Source organism: Melanaphis sacchari, unplaced genomic scaffold (genome assembly GCF_002803265.2).
Source record: "Melanaphis sacchari strain LSU unplaced genomic scaffold, SCAv2.0 Contig134_pilon_pilon, whole genome shotgun sequence".
NCBI classification, from domain to species: domain Eukaryota; kingdom Metazoa; phylum Arthropoda; class Insecta; order Hemiptera; family Aphididae; genus Melanaphis; species Melanaphis sacchari.
Window position 1 is genome coordinate 1201124 of NW_020270560.1, and position 21669 is coordinate 1222792.

A 21669-nucleotide genomic window follows, 5' to 3' on the forward strand; every position below is an offset into this window, starting at 1 on the left:
ATGTATCAGATGTTAAGCTGATAAGAACAGATACTACACTTTGATCTTAGCCGATAGGCCGAGAAGCGATACATTTCAAACACTTTTGAAAGAACTTAAGGAAAAACGCAATTCTAAAACAATTGCAGATTCAAAAATAAACATTTTCGAAAAATCAAAAAATCTATTTTCAAAAAAATCGGATTTTGGACAATTGTCGTATATTTCAATAATTCATTTAAATACACCTCACCTACCATCGATTATTAATTTAAAATGTACAATTTCATAGATAAATTGTCGAAAATACGATCACACAAACGGTATAACTCGATTGCGCCATCTATCGTCAACAAAAAGCAGTAACGTACGTGAAATATTTTTCTAAAAACGCGTATTTTACTGCCGATTTTTTTCATTATTTTCGTTAAATGATAATACGAACTTATAATGTAATGTGTAAGTAAATAATTGTTTATACACCACACAATTAATATCAAGTATCGTTAGGACATAATTATAAGAAAAAACGGCGTTTGAACGGAATAAAATTCGACGCTGGCGATTGTCGGTTTGAACAGTTTTACTCTTTTCGATTGTGACTGATTGTGTGTTACTACATAATCTTACTAAACCAGTCAATATCACTCGATTATAGTTCAATTAACTTCAAGTGCTTTAAATTTTAAATTATAAAATTGTGTTTCATACTTACGCATCATAGTGGTGTGTGCGGAGAAATACGGCGACACCGAGTTTATCGTTGACGACGAGCGTGTATTGATAGCGTTCTCTCGTAGCATGACAAGCGAACTATATCTGACCATTTTGTTGGAATTATTATTTAATGTGAGATTTTCAAAATTTAAAAAAAAACCTTACATTGTTGTACTTTTTAATTCCCTAAAAACATGATGATCACGTTTTTTAATCAATGTTCGGTAAATTGATATCTTTATAACTTAAAAATGTTTTAAAAAAATATTCATTCTTAATATTACCATAATATATTATACTGCAAAATACGCGATTTTATTTTCAAATACACATAACGCAACATGAAAATATTAATATTGAAAAAAACAAGAAAGGAGAACATAGATAATAAATGTGTACTGTTGAATGGACGTTCTTTATGTATAACCTTCTGATATGAACAGTAGAAATATTTTTAGCAAGGAACAGATTTTTGAATAATAGCCCATTTTATTAATCAACAATCGATGTACAAGCATGATAACTCACTATATAGTGAATAGTTATAGAGAATAGAGAAATGTTCACTATATCACTATAGGGAGAAGGTTCTATTGGTTAAAAAATATAAACCATTAAAAAAATTATTTATATATACACACATTAAAATTGATATTATTTATTATATGTAATTTATACCATTACAACTACTCGAACATACTATCATAATATATACATGATTACATAAATATAATTATCTGTATACATGTTTATGTCTAATTAAAATAAAATATGTTAATATCTAATGTCTGATTTTTCTCAAAAATATTTAAATATCATACCATGTCAAATTTTATAAAGTGTGCCAAAAACGTTTCCATTTAATGAAGACATCGATTTCATAATATGGTTTGAATACGGTGCACGTATTTTATTTTTACTATTTGAACACGGCCCTCGAATATTATTACATTTAAATATTCAATGTAAAAGATTAAGCACATTTCGACGATGGTAAATAAAATTGTACATTACATTTTACCGCCAAAAACTTCGAGTTTGTCATTAAAAATTAGCGGGTCGTAGTGATCAACATTAAAAATACTCGGGGGATATAAGTTGCAAGTGACTATGGTATTATAATGGAATAATTATGTATTTTAAAATATAAATAAAAACAGAAACAAAACAGATTGGTAAATGGTTGATAATCAGATAATATAGTTTTAATTAACGTACAAATTAAAAACTAAACGTATTTTAAAATTCTTCAGATATTTTTACACAGAATTAGAGAACTCAGAAGTCAAAACATTTTCACGTTTCACAAGCAGGTAACAATAAACAAAATAAAACAAATGAAATATTAATAATTAATGTGACAGTGAAATACATCGTCCGGTCGACTCGAACACTGTTAAAGTATTTACTCACTAGTAGTTCTTGTGTTTACTCCCTAGGGCGCTACTGCGTACTGTACGGACTCTTCCTAAACTCAATATTTTAGAATAAACGTCTTGGTATTCCGGAATCCTGCGTCTCTCTGATTTTGTTTCTATTAATGTACCTTCGATAATTAAATGTAGTATATTAAATAATATTATATATTATTTGCTTTAAGTGAAACACCAGTCATCAAAGAGTGCGGTGTGTTATCGAACACGAACATCAATAATTATACTATACCCGCACCGGTCGACTAAAGAGAGAAATAACTCTTTATAATAAATAATAATGTACGTATGAGAACGATGATAAAACTCAAAATTTAGTCGAAATAATAATTTTTTCAGAAAGTGGAATAATACTATAAAACACTCACAGTCTATTACAATATTATTATTACCAATACTGACACTATTATTAAAATCTATTGTTTGAAATCGTCAATAAAAAGCCGATTTGAATGATTCGATTGGCATTTAATATATTGTCTCCGTTTTCGTCACTCACTTACGCATGACAAAATAAATAATTAACTCATCAATTATCACATTCGTTCGGACAATAGTATTGGTTAGGCATGAATTAGGAAACCGGCGATGAAGGAGATTTGGAATGTGTTCGAAACGCAAAATTTTTCCACTGGGTATTATTGTTGTGATCTCCAGCCGCTTACTATTCTATAAACTACAAATTTGTTATCTCGTTCGATTTTAAGTTAATTCCTTTCACTTGGAACAAAATATACTATAAATGTAATTTACAGTATTTGGTAGTATTCAGAGTAATAAAACACATACTAAACTACTGTAAATTGTAATTGAAATAATTGAGTTAACTGTTATTACAAGCGAATATTATTAATAAATTAAATTGAAGACTTGTTGCTAACTACGTAACAACAAGAACGATAACTATCACAATGGTCACAACTAGTCACAAAAATGAAGACGGTAAAAATACAATACCTATTTAATATGGGCAATAGATATGCGAGTATGGAGCAGCGTTGGAAATTTGGAATATGACATAGGTATTTACTTTGAACTGTTCAAATTCGCGGTCAGTAGTTAGCAATCGGTTACTTAATATCCTTATAACTTTTAAATAAATTTATTATTATTTTCAAGAAGAAACATCGATAATGGATATAGACATAGGCGCCAGAGTTTAAAAAACCTAATGGGTGCCCGGCCTTGGTATCAATGCACAATTCAACTTTCTAAAATTTTAATTTTGACTCTCCAAATTGCGCCTATTGATGTCATTATTTTACTGCTTAACTAAAAATGTTTGCATTTTCTTATGGATTTTAATATTATATATAAATATTAAAATATTAAATAATACAATACAATAATATTAACAATGTTGTAAACTGAAAAATGCAATTGCATCATTGATTATAAAGTATTATAATAATTAATAACCATACAACAAAATAAATGTGTAACAAATTGAGTTTAATTATAAATAATAATAAGTTAAGCAAAAAAATTAATGTAATTTGATTGTTTACAAAAAAAAAAATGTGTTTTGACGTATTTTAGTTGAATTTATAAATGAGTTAGCTATTTGCTCAATATCTATTTCTTCATTACGATGGACATGCAATAAAGCAATATCATTAAGACGATTTTGTATCATTGTAGACCTTAAAATCAAAATCGTGTTATCTTATATTTTCTTATCAATACAATTTCTTTTCATTTACTACATTTTAAAATTAAAATTTTTTATTACAGCTAGAATTTTATTGCAATAGTCATTTTCTAAAATTGTTGAAACTTGGATATTTGGATATAAATACACGTTACAAATATCCAATATTTTAATGGGTGCCTTAGCCCCCGGGCGCCCATCTACATGGCGCCTATGGATATAGATCATGTTCGAGTCTGATTCGCATATCCGAGTTCAAGTCTTCGGCTTCGATTTGTATTCCTGGCATATCGATCATGTGTCTGCTCAAACTTAGTACTTCTATAATCTTCCCTACGTAACAATCCTATCGACTATCGATAGACATAATTTATATGTCAAATTCATAGTCGACACTACGGGACTACAGGGTCTACTATATGGTCTTAACTATTACCGACAGATTATCGGAATTAAAAATAATGCATATCTAATACAATGATCGATATATTAATAAAAGACATGTATTTTAAAATAAAACTAAAATATCGTTTTTGGATACTTTTCTGTTATCCCTACTACCTCGCCGATACCGTGACTACCGGACTACAGTTCTTTCGATTACCTGTTGCCGTCGTTGCCGACAGTTGTATTATTTTAAAATAATCCGTCGTTGTATTTATTAATTTTAAAATAATTATGAATCTGTGGAATTTACCAATAATTTTGATGACTTGGTTTTATAAATTAATAACTTTTAGACTTTTGCAACTGTAACTGTGATAATTTATTTTTATTTATTTAATATTGTATTTTGACGTTTTGTGATAATTTTGATGATTTTATATTTTATACTATAACTCTCCACTACTGTGATAATTTATGTGATTACTCATAATAAACGTTATACTAATATACATTAAAATATAAATGGCAATTCATGATGTGTATTATGTATTAAAATACGGAATATCTGGATAGTACTATAGTAGTCGAGATAACAGAATTTTGAGTCGCGGTAGTAGGGGTAACAGAAAAGTACTCGTTTTTGTTATTTTCCTGGAATGTAATGATGGGATACGGAAACGAAAAACACCAATTTTTATCATTGTTTATGATACTAAACATAATACGGCATGTCTAATATTAACTTCTAATATCAGATGTAATCGTTAATAATTTATAAGAAAAGGTTTTTAAAATATTTTATTAACATCAACAAATGAAAATTATTTTCAGGTGTTTTTTATCTATTTACTTTAATTGTCTATAATATTTCAAAATATTGTACCTATTGTGTTCGACTGAAGAAAGATTTGTACTGTATGTTTTCATCAGATAGGTATACGTTCACGCATATTATAATATGTTAAAGACATGATTAATAACATGAGCCACCATATTTCCGTTGCGGTGACATAGTACTCTATAGGTTATGAATTTATGACATTCAATAATTATTGGTAAATTTTTTTGTAATTCAATGTAAGCTTCAATATATTGTGGCAATATGGCTATCATAAAAAATATTTTTTTTAAAGAAAAAGGGAGCAATTTTTGGTGTAACATTTAACCAATGATAGTAGGTAGATATAATTAATAAATAATAGTACAATCTCAATTCTCAATAATAATAATTATTTTTCTATCTCTTAATCTTGAATCATATGTAAAAAACAAATACAAATGTTTATTAAAACTCCTTTTAAGATATGTATAGGCAATAAAATATGCAAATATTACGGTTACCTTCCTTATCAGAATTGATAATGGCAAATGTAGGGAAGTTATCTAATATCTACACAATACACAGATTACACAGGCTACAGCACCATTTTATATCGAACAAGTCGTGAATTCGTGATTTACAGACGTTTGAATTGTTGGTTTATAAATTAACTACAGCACAAAACATGTCAGAAAAGGGTGAGTAGAACATTTAATGGTTATATACTATAATACTTGTGTTTTTCGTGGCTTAAGATAATATCAGTGTATTATTTGTTCTATCTTTCTGGTCCACGTTCAACAGCAAATTTGTATTTATCAGAACTAACTTTTGTTATAAAATTTAGTATTGGAGTAAATTGACCATTTTTAAGACTTGAATTAAGAACATAAACTTAGTTCTTATGTTTTGTTTTTTTATAGTATTCATATTTTAAAGCATGATATGAACATTTTTAAATTTTAAATACTAATAATTTCCTTAAAAATTATAACATTGTAAGAAAACTAATGCAAGTTCATGGAAAATGCTCATTATTTTCAGTTTAAATATAGGTCAATTGACCCTAATACTAAAGTTAATAACTCATAGTTGTTACTGCTAAATGTAAATTTGCTATGTCGTGCATCGGTTAGAAATGTAAAACAAATAGTGCTCTTTCTTATTAAGTTTAATAAATATCAAACTGATTTTTTACCTAAAATTAAATTAATCTTTTAACTTTGTCTTAACAATTGTATGTACACTTGTTGTTTTAACTTAAGTTTTGTTAGTACCAGATTATATTCAACGATTGTTTTCAACTATTTGATTATTTTAAGAAGAGAAAATTTTACGTTTTACTATATTTTAAAAATTATTATGATTGTGATTGATTAAAATAATGCTTTTTTTTAAGATTTATATCTGACTATCTAATTGTTTTTTGTTTTTCATGTTATAACAATAGTTATATTTGTTTAAAATAAACGGTTATAAATGATAATAAATATGTTGCCAACTGGAGATTTTCATGAAGGGAAATGTTTACAATGTATATTTTGGTTTTGTACATATTATTATTATTTAGTTTAAATATTAAGAGTGAATAAAATGTGTCACTTGGTACATGAATACTCAAATATGATTCAAAAATTACCATAATTTTATAATTTTTAATGTAAACAATTATCATAATTTAATTTATTATAAATAAAGTATGAAATATATGTATTTTATATTTTCAGAGACTAAAAAAAAGGTAATGTCCCAAAAAGATTATCTAAAAAGATATCTGTCAGGTGGAAAGAAGAAAAAAGAAAAAATTAAAATTCAAAAAAGGTATTTTTTATAATATGACCAATATAATTAGCTTTATTTTTAAGTATGATTTTGCCAATATATACAGTTTAGGTGGTGCTTGTGTTAAATTTTGCATATTATACAAAAAGCTTATAATTTCATTTTTTTTTTTTTTTAATTATAAAAATCATCAATATTAATTTACTATACAAAAATGTCATATTAAAAGAAAATATATTTACTTATATTTTATTTAACTAAAAATAAAATAAATCATAAAGAAACTTAACACATGACTCAAGTGTTGAAAGAACTGTATCATTTAATTGCTCTATTCTAGTATCACAAACTAAAACAATAACATATTTAATATTATTGTAGAGTACAAATTATTGATGATAATATTGATTGTGTTGAAAATGATTATGAAACTTCCATTGGATTTGATCCAGTTGATGAATTTGCACCTCAAATAGTAGGTATCATTGATGAGAGACCTGAAGACGTTAAAACATTGGACACATACAAAAATAAAAATCGGTGGAAACGAGTTGGTGGAGATAGTGATATTGAAGAAGATTCTACTAAAATTGATATTGATCAAGTCAAAAATTATGTTCAAAAAATAAATAAATCTACTTTAAATGATCTAATAAAAGAGGTTAGTAATGACTAATGAGGTCACTAAGTAGAGTGCAGATTTTTATAGAATCACTTATTTTTTTCCTTTTCATTTTTTTTATATTTTTGTCAGTTATCTTCACGAATCATAATAATTTAAATCTAATGATGAAATATTTTTTGCATATTTCTTAATATTTAATGATTATTGCATATTTTTGTATATTTTTACAAAATTAGAAATGTATTGCATATTAAAACAAACATTTAAAAAGAAAAATGTATAAAATAATATTTTATCAAGTAGAAATATTAAAAATAACTATTGACATTAAATAATAACCAGAGTGCAAATTTATATGCATTTGTTTATTACTTTATTTTTTACTTTTTTGGATTTTTGTCAGTTATCTTCATAAATCATAACAATTTGAATCTAATAATGTTATATTTTTTTACATATATCTGAATATTTTTACAAAATTTTAAATAAATTGCATTTTAAAGCAAGAATTTTTCATATACTTAGTATATTTAAGTAATTAATTATTAAAAGTTGTTTAATTTGTAAATTTTATATAAATAAAAAAAAAATTTCTTGCATATTTGTTGCATATTTTTATTATTTTTACTGCATATTATATGGCATATTTTGGTACTTTTTATTGCATAAAATCCGTGCTCTACTTATAAGTAATAAGTTTAATCACAAATTAGATATGTTTAAATTTTAAAACATTATCCTAAATTTTTAGAAAAATGAAGAATCAATAGAAAATGATATGCCGATTAGACGTGACCGAAAAACTGGTAAGAAACGAGATCTCAAAAAAGAAAGAGAAGAAGAAAAAAAGAAAGAAGAAATATTAAACGAGCATAAAGCTAAATATGCTATTTGGGGAAAAGGGTAACTGATAAATTTATACATTATAAATAATTATTGATGAAGTTTTACTTATTAAATTTAAATACACTTTTAATTTTAATTATTTTGATTGAAGATAATTAGGATTTGATTTCTTTATGATCTAATTGATTTATACAGATTGGGTACTTAGATATCTTGTATATTATATGCTTTTAGAGTAAAACAAGTTAAGGATGCTCAAGAAAAATACGAGTCTGATCTACATGAAATGCAAAAACCATTAGCGAGGTATGCAGATGATCAAGATCTGGATGATTTGTTGAAGTCCAAGATCAGAGATGGAGATCCAATGCTCGAATATATCAGTAAAAATAAAGGATCGGGTGAAGATTCTCCTGATGGTGTGAGACATGGTAATTCTTAATTTTTAGATTTTAAATTAATGAGGCTAAGTCAATACCCCAAAAAGTTTTAAGTACGCTTTAAATAAATAATATCATGAAAAATTAAATTCAGGTAATTCTTTTCTTTAAGTTATTATTTTGTTTACTTATCATTAAATTGTATAAATCTATAAAATAATATTTTTAACAATGCATATTTAAGGATAAACCCAATTATATTATTACTTGCTATAATTTAAAATACATATTTACAAGATTATTTATTTAATGTTAGATACGCACTGTTTCAAAAAACAGTTTAAAAAAAATAAAAATAATTTAAATAATTATTAACATTATTCATTGTTAAATAATTGTTAGTTATTACTTAACGTTTTTAAAAAAAACTTATTTTTTTTAAAGTTCTTTACACATTTGTATGAAATTTCATATTCTGCAGTAGTATATTATTTTAAGTATTAAATAATCATTAAAGCATTATTCGATCTGTAAAAATCAAATTTCAGGCTACTAGTTTATTAGTTATTACTGTTATTAGTATTTGTAGTTAAATTGAGTTGAGTAGTGGAAAAAATATTTTGCTGGGTATCACTGTATTATTCCACTCCATCAATCTAAATTTTAAATACTTATTTTAAAAACTATCCATCCAAAATCTAACTTTTATATATCATATTATATAAAAAAAAATATTCTACTGAAGAATGAAATTGAGAATGTAAAAACAAAAAAATCAGAACTAATTTTTTTTTTTATGTATGTATAGAAGTAAGAGAGTTTCGAGGTTTTTGTCCACCAAATAGATTTGGCATACGTCCAGGATTTGCATGGGATGGTGTAGATAGATCTAATGGTTATGAACAGAAATGGTTACTGCAACTAAATTCTCAGAAAGCTGTGGAGGATGAAGCATATAAATGGAGCTGTTCTGACATGTGAATAAATATGTATATATTTATATATCTGTATTATGAGTTACTAACTGTAATTATTACCCATAATAATTTTATGTTTATGTTTACAATTAAATAAAATTATATTTGGCTTCTAATACATTTCTCAAACTATTATTTTTAACAAGCGAGATTCTTAAACTGATTCAAAGATCAAACATTTTAAAAAATATTTGTAATTGTGAAAAACTTTAATAAGCTTACAAAACAATTTACTAAGCAATAAAATCTAGTTTATTAAAACAGAAAATTTAATAATTTAAATGGTTATTTTACTTGCTATCTTCTATTTTTTATCATAAGAAATATATTAACTATTTTGTTTAAATCAATTTTGTTTGCATCATATTTTTCTAATATTACTATTGGTTATTCATAGTTGACATTGCTCACTGGCCGCAGACTAAATTTTTGTTAATTTATTGAAAATATATAATATTGTTTATGGTTAAAATAAATACAATAAATTGGACGATGACAGTAGTATTTGTAATGGAATTTGTATATTAATATACAAAATTACATAATATATAAAATAAAATATTTTCAACACTAATTATACCATATTTATTTTTTTATTATAATTCATATTGTTAATTGATTTTTATTCGGGTTGTCAATGTCTATAAGGGATTCAAATTAAATTACCTAATTGAACTATAAATACTTTTTTTTAATTGTAGTAATAATATTATTTGTTTTATATTTTTATTAAAAGTATGAATTATATTTAGTAATTTTAAACAAATTTTTATACTAAATATTATATACTATAAATTTGTCATACGCTTTACTTACTGTAGTAATTTGCAATAGAAATGTGTTAAATTTGAATTCAATCATATATTATGATAGGTATACAAAATGTGTTTTTGAACATAGATAATCTGCTAGTTGTATCACTACATTCATTTCATGATATTTTTGATATTGCTATTAAAGTAATTTATTTTATTGTAAGTTTTGATTTAATTTTTGGTGTAAACATTGCATTTATTTTTATTTTAATATTATGAAAATGTATATATTATTATAATTATATTATTTCATTAAGTTTTGTGTCAATACTACCATTACCATTCACCTTACCATAAAACAATGTGAATAGGATTTATTTTAAGTTTCCATGAATAATGTTTTTAAATTATGACAAATAAATTTGAATTTTAAATGTCTGTAAAAAATAATTATGTTTTTATTAACATTTATAAAAAGAAAAAGAAAAAAAATTATAAATTTAAAATGCCTTCAGATAATTCAAAAAGAGTAAAAATATTTTGATTGAATACTATGTGTAGAAATCACAAATATAGATATTGAATTAAAATCTTAAGCTCTAAGGTTATTCATTTTTAAGTTACCTACGCCCAAAAACAAAATCGATTTTCTTAAAAACTAGTTTTGTGTAAAAATCACTGTGTTCCTTTAATTTTTTATTTGTTATTCCCGATAATTTCGAAAGGTACAGAAAAAGTGTTGAGAATAATAGATGAATTTAAAAATCACGCTATTACATTCCTCTACGCGTTCCGGTGCTGTCGAGGTAATTATGTTTATTTATTCTAGAATTTGATCAAATTTACCATACTCGTACAATACAATATTGTACGTAAAATTTATAAATATTATGTTATAAACAACGTATGTGCTCTACCCGACAAAGATTTATTACACTCGGTATGCGGTGTACAAGCGGTTGCTTATATACCTGAACACCGATACAGCAAGAATAATGGTTAATTTTGTATCTGCAAGTAACCTATACATACGTAGCAGCCAATAGACATACATTCACATACGACTCAAACGAAAGCAAACGACTGGGTAACTAAAAAGTAAATTGGGTTGTGCCCAAGACCTGCAAAGTCGTACACAACTGTGTAGAAATATACACAGTATTATTTATTAGTTAATGTACATAACATAACAGGTACATAGCACAACAACAACAGTTGGTCGTACATTTTTGAACGTGACACCCACGCGATGTACGTATATCATAACAACGTGAAATTTACTTCCACGACGGTCTGGTCGCGTTGACCAACGACAGCGATGACGGCCGCAAATTGTTTTTGGTTTTCGCGTCAGTCGCTCTCTGCGCGTGTTCGAACGACTTGCGATTGTTTAAGGCAATCGTCTTCGTAGTCGGTGGCCAATAATTGTGGACCGAGTGGACCGACAGCTTGTTCAAGTTGAACATCCGCCGCAACAGCTGCGTCTTATTGGACTTGACGGACAGGGGCCAGCGCGAATTACAGCCGCCACCGACCGATGTGATGACAGTCAACGATCGGCGTCCCGATGTCTGCGTTCGTTTATCGGAACGTGATCGGCATACGACCGCCTGCAACTCTGCCGTCTTCCCCTCTTCCTCGTCTTCCTCCGTCACCGCCGCTGCCGACGTGACGTCGCCGTCCGTCGAGGAGTCGCTGTGGAAGCCGTTTAACATAACCAGGAAAGGACGAATTTTGATACCGGCTGGCACCGGGTTGGCCTTTCGATAATTCCTATTAATCGCACGACCGTGTTTGTTCAGCATACTATGAAACTGATTCATCTGAACGCGTCGAAACGTCGTACATACGCGTGTAGTAGGTAGGTACATGATAATAATAAAAATCATGCTTTTAAAATATTTTAATTTTTTATGAGTTCTTAACAGGTGTATAGGAGGTAGGTACTAGGTACTAAGATACATATTGTAAAATATATTAAAGTAGGCACAGCGACTGACTCAGTTTCGCAAACGAAGATGGCCGATGGGTTCAGGAGTGTTAGTCAACACTCCTATAAAGATGGAGGGAGGAGTGATGAGTGGCTAGTGGCAGGGTAATTTATTTGTGGATTATTTCATTTGAAGTTGACCTAATAATTATTATGATTGTTGACTGTTGTTAATGTAACAGAATTGATTTTTAAATAATTAATAGGTAATGGGTGTGTTATAATAAATGCTGACACCCTTTATACAGGACATCTACAACGCGAGGTTTTGTTTGAATGTGTTCCAAACCTTTTTATAATGTTTTTGGTAGGGAGATAGCCGGAAGGCACATTCCAAAAAAAATGACTTTAATAGGTACACTAGGACTTAAAGATAATTTTTTTTTAAGTGTGTCATCTTTAAAACGATTTAAATTTTCCTCTTTCGAATCTGATAGTGGATAAATAAGTACTAGAAGATATTTACCTTTATATTATATATTTCATTTAGATATTTCATTATTCAAAATTAAGTAGTCATTTCGTTGTTCCTACTTAAATCATAATATTATTTCCTATTTTTAAAGAAAGGTGTGGCTGATGACACGACCTACTTATATAACACATTTACTTATAATTTTTAGTACTTTTCTTATTCGACTATGTTTTTTTTTTAAATATATTGAACTTAAGTTTATAATATAAACCTATTTATTCATATAATGGGTACCTGTTCTCGATTTACTTCGCTTGTTTTAGTGAAAACTATCCACTGAGTTACACTACACTCACATCCGCGTTTATCGATTTTGCCAGAATACGTAAAGTACTCGACAGGTTGATTATGAATCACATGGCTTAACGGAAAAACGGGTATTCTAGACGTTTGTCCAGACGTTCGTACACTATTCAAATAAGTAGTTATGTGATTAATGCCTGGGTGTTGGTTATCTGTGACCTATGAAATATCAAATACTTATATATTATAATTTTCAAATCACATAATATATTAATCTATTAATTATTAATATTAAACATGTAATATTGGTAAATAACTACTGAATACAGTTAATAATTAAGATTATGCTAGGGTAGTTGCATTCGATGTAATAAATTCAAATATGTATAATAAATCAGTAAGTATAAGTAGGTATTTAGGAATCGGACCATAGACGCCTAATATTAACTACTTAGATACCTATTAATTTTCTGTTAAGTAATCATGTAAAATCAATTTTCCCACGACCTAGCCACATAAATCCACAGAAATATGGCTATACGTATATTTATATATTATATATAATTCAAACACAATTTTCATTATTAAGGTGACTTATACGATATTCAGTGGTAGATTATAGGTATAAATATATAATTAACAGTGCTTTACATAATTTAATCGAACTGTGTAGTAATTATTAATTTATACTGTTTTACTATTATTATATTCATTATTAGTTAATGTTATTACATATTAACATAATATGCTATATCCTTAGTAAATACCTATATTTTATATTATAATATATTACTAAGTGCTTGGAAAGTCTCTTATAAATCAATAAATCACAAGGTAACCTATCAACAAAAATACGAGTATCTATCTAATACACAGTTACACTTGTGCAGATTGTATAGATTTAGTACTTTTTACAAACACTGGTCGTATTTATAAAGATAAATAAGGAACAAATTGGGAAAATAACATAATTTGTTTTTATAAACATGATAACATTTAGTTCAATAATATTTTGAAAATTAATTTTGTATACATTTTAAATTTATTTGAATTGTTGAAGTATTTAAAAGTTTACAAAATAATACATATATACACAGCAGTAGTGGCCTGTGTTATAATACCTAGTAAATAGGTAACAGAAATTTTAGTCAACACATTATGCTAAGGGTATCTATTTTTATATTTAAAACACAATGATTACAACATAATGCAGATGGATTGATGGACGTTTCGTCAAACCATCTTTATATTCAACAATTTCACAATAAATTGTATTATAAATTTATTAATGTATAAATTCGAGGTCGAGGACATTTACATTATTTACAAATTCAAAGTGTTGTTTGTGAAGAATTATAAAAAAAAAACAATTAGTATTTATTATTTTTTAACATAATATCAATATATTTTGTGGTGTAATTTTTATAAAAATTGTTTATAATATTAAAATTTAAATTCTACCCCAGGCGTGTGCCTTTGTCGTCTACCCTTTGACCTGGGCCTACACAAATATAACTCAATATTATGTTATAATTATTTTATCGTAATAATTTCGTATGTATCTGGGTGATTAATGAAGAGTGGTTGTTTATCGGTTATCTATATTCATTACCTATTTTATTATCTCATTCGTAGACTTGAATCGTCAGACTGCTTCTACCGCTCAAACTATCACAAACTAAACAAGAATATCTATGATATAAATACTCAAACAAAAAATGAAAAAATGGATGATGATACTAGGACACTCGGGAAAGTATTTGAAAAAAACTTTGTAAAAATAAATCGTAAAATAGTTCAATAGTGTCGTCAGAAACTTAGTACATAAAAAAGGCCTGTATTTTTTTTTTATATAATATATAATATAAGGATGAATAATTATACTTTAATTCAAAACTGAGCACTCGCTAAAGAATATAATATAAAAAACAACTTGCATTATATTTATATCAATATAGGAAGGTATGTCCTTATTCAGTACCTATATTTACTTACGTCAAATAAATATGCCAATGTTACAATACCATTTTTTACTGATTCAGCTTCAAAAATTGTCTGACACGACCCTTTGAAAAATATTAGATGCATTTCCAACTCGTGTCTATAAAAGAAAAAAGTATGTTAATAATGCTTTTAAATTTCACCATAACGTGGATAGAGAAAAAACTAGTCTAGGGCTCATACTTAATACCAGCTACTTAACTTAACTTATCATTTATTAGAACATTTAATGTTATATTGTTATATGTATTTCAATTACGTACAACTGTCAACAGTGTCAACTGTATCATGGATATAGAACTATGACGTAGACATGATACTCTATAGCAGGGATGTCAACCTTTTATGAAAATTAGACCACATCATATGAGTAGGAGTTGTTGTGAGCCACATACATTTTAATAATAATAGGTACATTTAAATTTAATGATTGTAATACAACAATACATTTTTTATAATTTTACCATAGCGAATAATAAATAGAAATATTTTTACAATCTATTAAATTCTAATTATAATTACAGGAAATATATATTGTTAATTTATAACAAAAAAATTAATTTAAATAATATAATATTTTATCAAAATCGGCTCGAGCTGATCGACTAAATCACCCATATCGATAATTAATGTTGGCTCCACATCCGTGCTATTAGATCCAATAAATGTAAAACTTTCATACAATTTTAAACAAGGTTGGGCAGTATCTTCGATACAGGTATTTAAGATATACATCTTACATATAATTGTATCTTTTATATCGATATAATTATATGAAGTATCGAGTATCTAGTATATTGATACTCCAAATCCCAGTATCTAGTATCGCTATACTGATTGAGTAGGTATCTTGCCCATCCTTGACTATGACACACCACACATACACGTTGAACGAGATTTAACTTTACTTATTGCCTATGTATTGATATTAAGTTATTACATTTTGTGGTCTATATTAATTAATTAATATAAATATTGCCTATTATACAACCTACATAATTGTGTATAAATAAAATTTAAAAAAAAATCTTATGACTATTTGTTTTAATGTATCGAGTATTGGATATTGAGAATCTAAATATTTAAAATGTAAATATCCAGTATCGAATATCTAAATACTTAAAAAGTATCGAGTATCTAGTTCTAATATCTTGATTCTCAATACTCAAAATCCAAGTATCTAAAACCTAGTATCGCGATACTGATCTTTGAGTATCTTGCCCATCCCTGTTTTTTAAATTAATTTGATTTTTAATATTTTGTAGTTTTATATACTTAAATAATTTTTTTTCACAATATTAATATAGTATACACAATTAATTGATGGTTTATAAACTATCGAAGTGAAGGCCGCATCAATATCTACTGCGAGTCGTGGGATGGACATTCCTGCTCTACAGGCTTTAAATAATTATCGATTATACATTTATACACGTTCAATGTTCATTGTTACACAGTAGTCAGTAATACATATTGCATTGATAGACATAACTTAATGGATCGTTTGTGTAATATTACCACCTTTCTCTGTGATATAAACTTAGATGCTTGGACATGCTATACACTGGTAACTTAAGTTAAAATATCGGTACCCAGCAGTTAGTACCACCTAGGTACAGCTTTTATTATTTTTAAATATTTACTAATTTATTAGGTAAACGGAAGACCTAATAAGGGTCTTGTTCGTATCTATATTATTAGGAGTTATATTTAGAAAATGTGCAATATCATTTTCGCTGCTCATGGCCGCTTACTTGTGGTCTTATTGTGTTAATCGTAAATACCTAATAATATTAATTAGTTTATAATTGTTCTGGTACCGAGATTATCTGTCACACACTGAAGGCCCACACATATCAATATCGCCATTAAGTTATTTTGCTTAAAATAATCTTTACAAGAAAATTCATTTTTTTATTGTTAGATATAGTGTGATTTTCTACAAGACGGATTGGACTTTAACACTTAAATTGCTTAAAATAAAAATAAAATAAAAACTTGCAAAAATTGATTATATTTAAAATCATATAACATGGTTTAGAAATATAATTTTGAAAATCGATGTCTAATTTGCACTAAAAGAAATATTTCTCTTTCAAAAAAATAAAATAAATAAGATCGACTGTATTGGATTATTTTATGAATAAAAGTTGCACATAATCCTGTAAAGAGTGTAAAGCATGTTTTTAAGCACAAAAACAGGCCTATTCAACCCTTAATGTGTCTATATTATAATATCAAATACCTAGATAGGCTAATACTAGCCATCAAGGTAGATTCTTTCTTATACTATATTCACTATAGGTGGGCACTTATATTGGCGATGAACATATTATATTATTATGTCAATATCCATTACCTATCTTAATTATTCTATTATGTAAATCATACTTGCCAGGGCTCAACTGGTTACAAAACTCACTACAAAACTATATTTTATATTAAATTAGTAATGTTATTGTTACCTATATTGTGATAAATTTTAATTACAAATATTGAAATATATTATAATGATGTTATTTTCGAATTTGATAATTTTATGACGGTTCCCATGCACAATCATTCAATATAATCAGATTTTTATGACTCAACTAGTCAAGTAATAAAAATCAAATGTGTCATAAATCAAATCGTAAAAAATGATGCGTAACAATTACCGCGGTTATCTATATGGTAATGAATAATGATTATGCATCAATGCAGTCACGATTTATGAAGTGGCATTTACAATCTTGAATGGTCGAGTATGAACCAATTTATACAGAACAATAATTGTTTAGAATAATGCTTATGAGTTTATGACAATCATCGATAGATTATTTGTGTGTGGTAATTGTGTATATTATGTATGTTGTATGTAAGGGGAAATAGGAAAATTTGTAAACCCTACTCCTTCGTTAATAAAAATTGCGCCTGATACTTGCCCTCGACCATTGACGATGTGTTCATTAATTACTTCATCACCATCACTGTCCGTCCAGTGGAAATGCAAATGAGAAAAATTATACTTCTCTTCTAGGTTGGCACCTTCGATGCACGGCTGTCGATCGGCAGCCCATAGACCATTCAACGTTACTATATATATTATAATGATGCATGTTTTACATGACAAAACCATGTGTACAACACGAATAATTAGACAATCTAAACATTACTACAAACAATAACTGATATAAAATATATTCATATAAATTCTATTAATGTTTAAAAAGTTTATTTAGCAAATTAGAATAAGTGTATTAAAATTTGAAAAATAATCACTTTTAATTTAGATTCTAAACAGAGTGATGAAATCAAACAATGATTTTATAATGATAAGTATTTTTTTTTTTATGTTCATCACCACCTTTTAGAGCAGTAAATATGTGTAAATCTTCAACCTTCAACCAACGTTTTAAAATTCCCGTTATATTTTTTAATAATAAAATTGTGAAAAACAAATTATTACGTAAGCCAATATAATTTTTTGTTTTGATATAAACTATAATTAAAAAGTTAATAACCACAGATAGGTACTTGCAATTTTCGTCAAATGTTTATATTAGCATTTTCTATGTAGGTACCTTACTTATGTCGTATGGAATAGATTTCAATAATAATTAAAAAACTTTGATTCTTTGTTAACTGTTATTATAGGCACTTAAAATGTTTAATTTATTTTTTCTATAAATGTCAATAATTTATCAAAAATTTCGGCAATAAAAATTTTTTCAAAAAATGTTAATGATACTGAAACTAAAAAAAGTTAGAATTTCGTCATAGTTTAAAAAGTATGAACTGTAGAAACTTGAAACAATCTATTGACACCTAAATTAACATTCTCTACGTTCAACGCAATTTTAAAAAATATTAAAATAAACTAATTATTAATTTTAAGTTATAAAATTATTGAATTTATTTAGTTTTAATTATTAATAAAAATATTTAGGCTAGATTAATAATTGAACTTGATCCCACATAAGTTGTTTTTATCTAAAAATTCAAACATATTAAAAATACATAGTCATAATTTTTTTATACCAAAGCATTTCAAGTTTTGAAAAAAATTACAACAATTTATAAATTATTTGTAATTAAACATTTATAAAAAAAATTTTCAGGTAAAGCTTTAAAATTTAATACAAAATTATTAGTTTTTTGAACTTTTTTCTGAAGTCCAACAAATTTAAAAATCTGTGAAGATGGTTTTTTTTTTTTTTATAATTACCTAATTTAAATCCTAATTTGGATTAAATTTGACGTTTTAAAAGATTAAGGATTTTAGTTATTTAGTTGTAATTTAAAATTGTTTTTTTTGAGGATATTTTCAAAATTATAATATTGATTTAAATCTATTATCTAAACCTATTCATATCGTTCTATAATACCTAAATACCTAGGTATTAATTCAAAAATTTATATTTAATAATAATAATAATATAATATGATATAAATATTATATAGATACTATTATAATAATAATTATTAATAATAAAATAAATGTAACGTTTTAGATAAAAATTAATTAAATTTACCTATAAGGTACTATAATAGTAAAATAAATTACTATGAAAAAATATATTTAGTAGGAAGGTAATATAGGTTGACGGTCAGTCTTCGCTCAGAATCATTTTTCATATAATATGATTTATCATTGAATTAAAATTTAATACATTCATTACAGTAACTTACTAAATAATTATGTATATAAGCTATAAAACCTATTGTATACTGTTTAACAGAGCGATGCCGTTTTTTGTTAATATCGAAAATGTCTAAAATTTGTAACAACAAATCCCTAATAATATATATATATATAAAGAGATTATATATACAAGTTGATTTTTTTATCATTAAACAATTATTATTTCAAAATTATATTACTTTTCTTTTTTTTCAGTACAAATAAAACAACATTTAAAAAAAAGTTATGTTTTTTATCGCTATCATTTTTTTAAATGACAACAAACATTTTTAATTTCATTTTCTAAAGTAGAATATTTTTTGGAGTATTTAAATACATAAAAATCGAGATTCCTGTATAATATACATTAAAAATTAAAACTCTGAAAATTATAGTCATCTTTATAATATTTCTTAGTTTTGTGAATTGTGATTGTAACCTTACTTGTTAGTCCATTGTTTTGGAGCCGAATTTTTTTAGGCAATACATCAAAATATCGAAATTCTAAAATCGGCATTGGTACCACAATCAAATCGTCGGTGTTAACGGCTAGCGGCGACATGAGTATATCGTCAACGTCTCTCTTGCACATTTCCCACATTCTTCGTAATTGTAATGATTCGTTTATGTATATGGACAATATATGTAGTAGGTCGTATGGTAACAATAATGTTGTACATGCGTGTTGAACAAAAATAAATTGCTTAGCTATATAAATCAAACTAGCAGGTGTAACTGTGCAAGTGAGATTTGTAAGCAGATTTGTATGTTAAACACTGTTGACAATCGGTTTATTGTAAATTAATTTTATTTGATTAACAAAATTATTAAATTAAATAAGAGTAAATTATACATAAATAATTTACTCTTATTTCAATTTGATAAACATGAACTAAGTATAATTCATTTTAAAAATTAACTTTCCCGTTACTGTATATCACACACAATATTTTACCATATCTTGTTTTTTATTATTATTATAATTAAAGTTAAATAAAATAAATTAATTTTTACTCTGAATACATTATTCAATACTTTTGACCAGAAAAATAACATCGTAAACTTTAAATTTATAACAACAAGTAAAGATTTTCTGTTATTAATTTATCACTACATCATACAATTTTTGAAATATTTTAGTTTTGATGTTTACCTCTAATGAACATGTGTTGTATAAATTGTTATACGATTATGTGATCCAAAGCATGAAGATTTAAGTTAATACTTTTCAAGTCATAACATATTATAACTAAAGAGTTCAATAATTAAACAAAACAAACCTCTGTTAGTTAATAAACAAATTAAAAATATAATAATACGTATTTTTAAGTAGCCAACAACATTTATATTCAAGAACCTTTGAAATCTTGCTATTTTAAAAAATTTATAAATTAAATCCCATGGTATCTTAGGTTTATATCAACTAGTCAAGGATATGATTGGCATAGTGACTCCACAATGCTTCTCTACTGCCCACTATGTTTAGATGCAACGAGGAAACCGCACGAATCATGAAGCAATAACTCATCATATTTGTATTATTAATTGTGCATTTATTAATAGAAGCTTTTATACTAACTAAATTTTCAAAATTGTGGAACAAACTTATAACTTTTGTTTATCTAATTATAAATATCATAAAAATTATTTATAATTTATACTTGTTATTATAAATGTTGTCTAGAAATACTTCTTTGTTGAAAATCAAAGGAGATAATTTATATACAAAAATAATTCTTGAAATAATCTATAATAATTTAAATGAATATAATGTGTAAAATATATATTATATAATTTTGAATAAAAATCGATTAAAATTAATTCTCTAAATCATAAGTAATAAATCCTAAAAAGTTTAATTATAGGTAGTCTATTTTTATCTATGTCTTGAAAATTTTATTCTTACCGAGATTAATCAGTATCAAGTTTTTATTAAAACAATTTA

General features: G+C 26.1%; 2 protein-coding genes and 1 non-coding gene across 3 annotated transcripts in view; 1 reads left to right on the forward strand and 2 right to left on the reverse strand.

Annotated features, from left to right (window-relative positions):
- LOC112591492 overlaps positions 1-70 on the reverse strand; it is a 148-nt gene extending 78 nt beyond the window's left edge. The window contains exon 1 of the small nuclear RNA XR_003114508.1: positions 1-70. This exon is cut by the window's left edge and continues 78 nt beyond it. This is a non-coding gene — a small nuclear RNA (U2 spliceosomal RNA).
- Positions 71-5559: 5489 nt separating this feature from the next.
- On the forward strand, positions 5560-9713 carry LOC112591465 (BUD13 homolog). The gene is made up of 6 exons (XM_025335302.1): positions 5560-5685; positions 6715-6808; positions 7151-7430; positions 8146-8297; positions 8475-8671; positions 9429-9713. Exons 1-6 carry the CDS (start codon positions 5673-5675, stop codon positions 9599-9601), a joined length of 909 nt encoding a protein of 302 aa, XP_025191087.1. The 5' UTR covers positions 5560-5672; the 3' UTR covers positions 9602-9713.
- A 1916-nt stretch (positions 9714-11629) lies between these two features.
- LOC112591486 lies at positions 11630-20315 on the reverse strand. Its single transcript, XM_025335335.1, has 5 exons — positions 20169-20315; positions 15056-15161; positions 13052-13279; positions 12008-12175; positions 11630-11968 (listed from the first exon to the last, which is right to left on the reverse strand). The coding sequence occupies exons 2-5, from the start codon at positions 15146-15148 to the stop codon at positions 11630-11632; spliced, it is 828 nt and encodes a 275-aa protein (XP_025191120.1). The 5' UTR covers positions 15149-15161; positions 20169-20315.
- Between the last annotated feature and the right edge of the window lie 1354 nt (positions 20316-21669).

Bases quoted from the DNA above. Each gene is read 5' to 3' on its own strand.
- LOC112591465 (XM_025335302.1), top strand. The intron at 7,431-8,145 runs GTTAGTAATGAC...CTAAATTTTTAG, and splicing joins TAAATGATCTAATAAAAGAG to AAAAATGAAGAATCAATAGA. The intron at 8,672-9,428 runs GTAATTCTTAAT...ATGTATGTATAG, and splicing joins TCCTGATGGTGTGAGACATG to AAGTAAGAGAGTTTCGAGGT.
- LOC112591486 (XM_025335335.1), bottom strand. From the start codon at position 15,148: ATGCATCTAATATTTTTCAAAGGGTCGTGTCAGACAATTTTTGAAGCT. The intron at 13,280-15,055 runs GTAAGTAAATAT...GATATTTCATAG, and splicing joins CATTGGCATATTTATTTGAC to GTCACAGATAACCAACACCC. The intron at 12,176-13,051 runs GTACCCATTATA...CGACGCGTTCAG, and splicing joins GCGAAGTAAATCGAGAACAG to ATGAATCAGTTTCATAGTAT.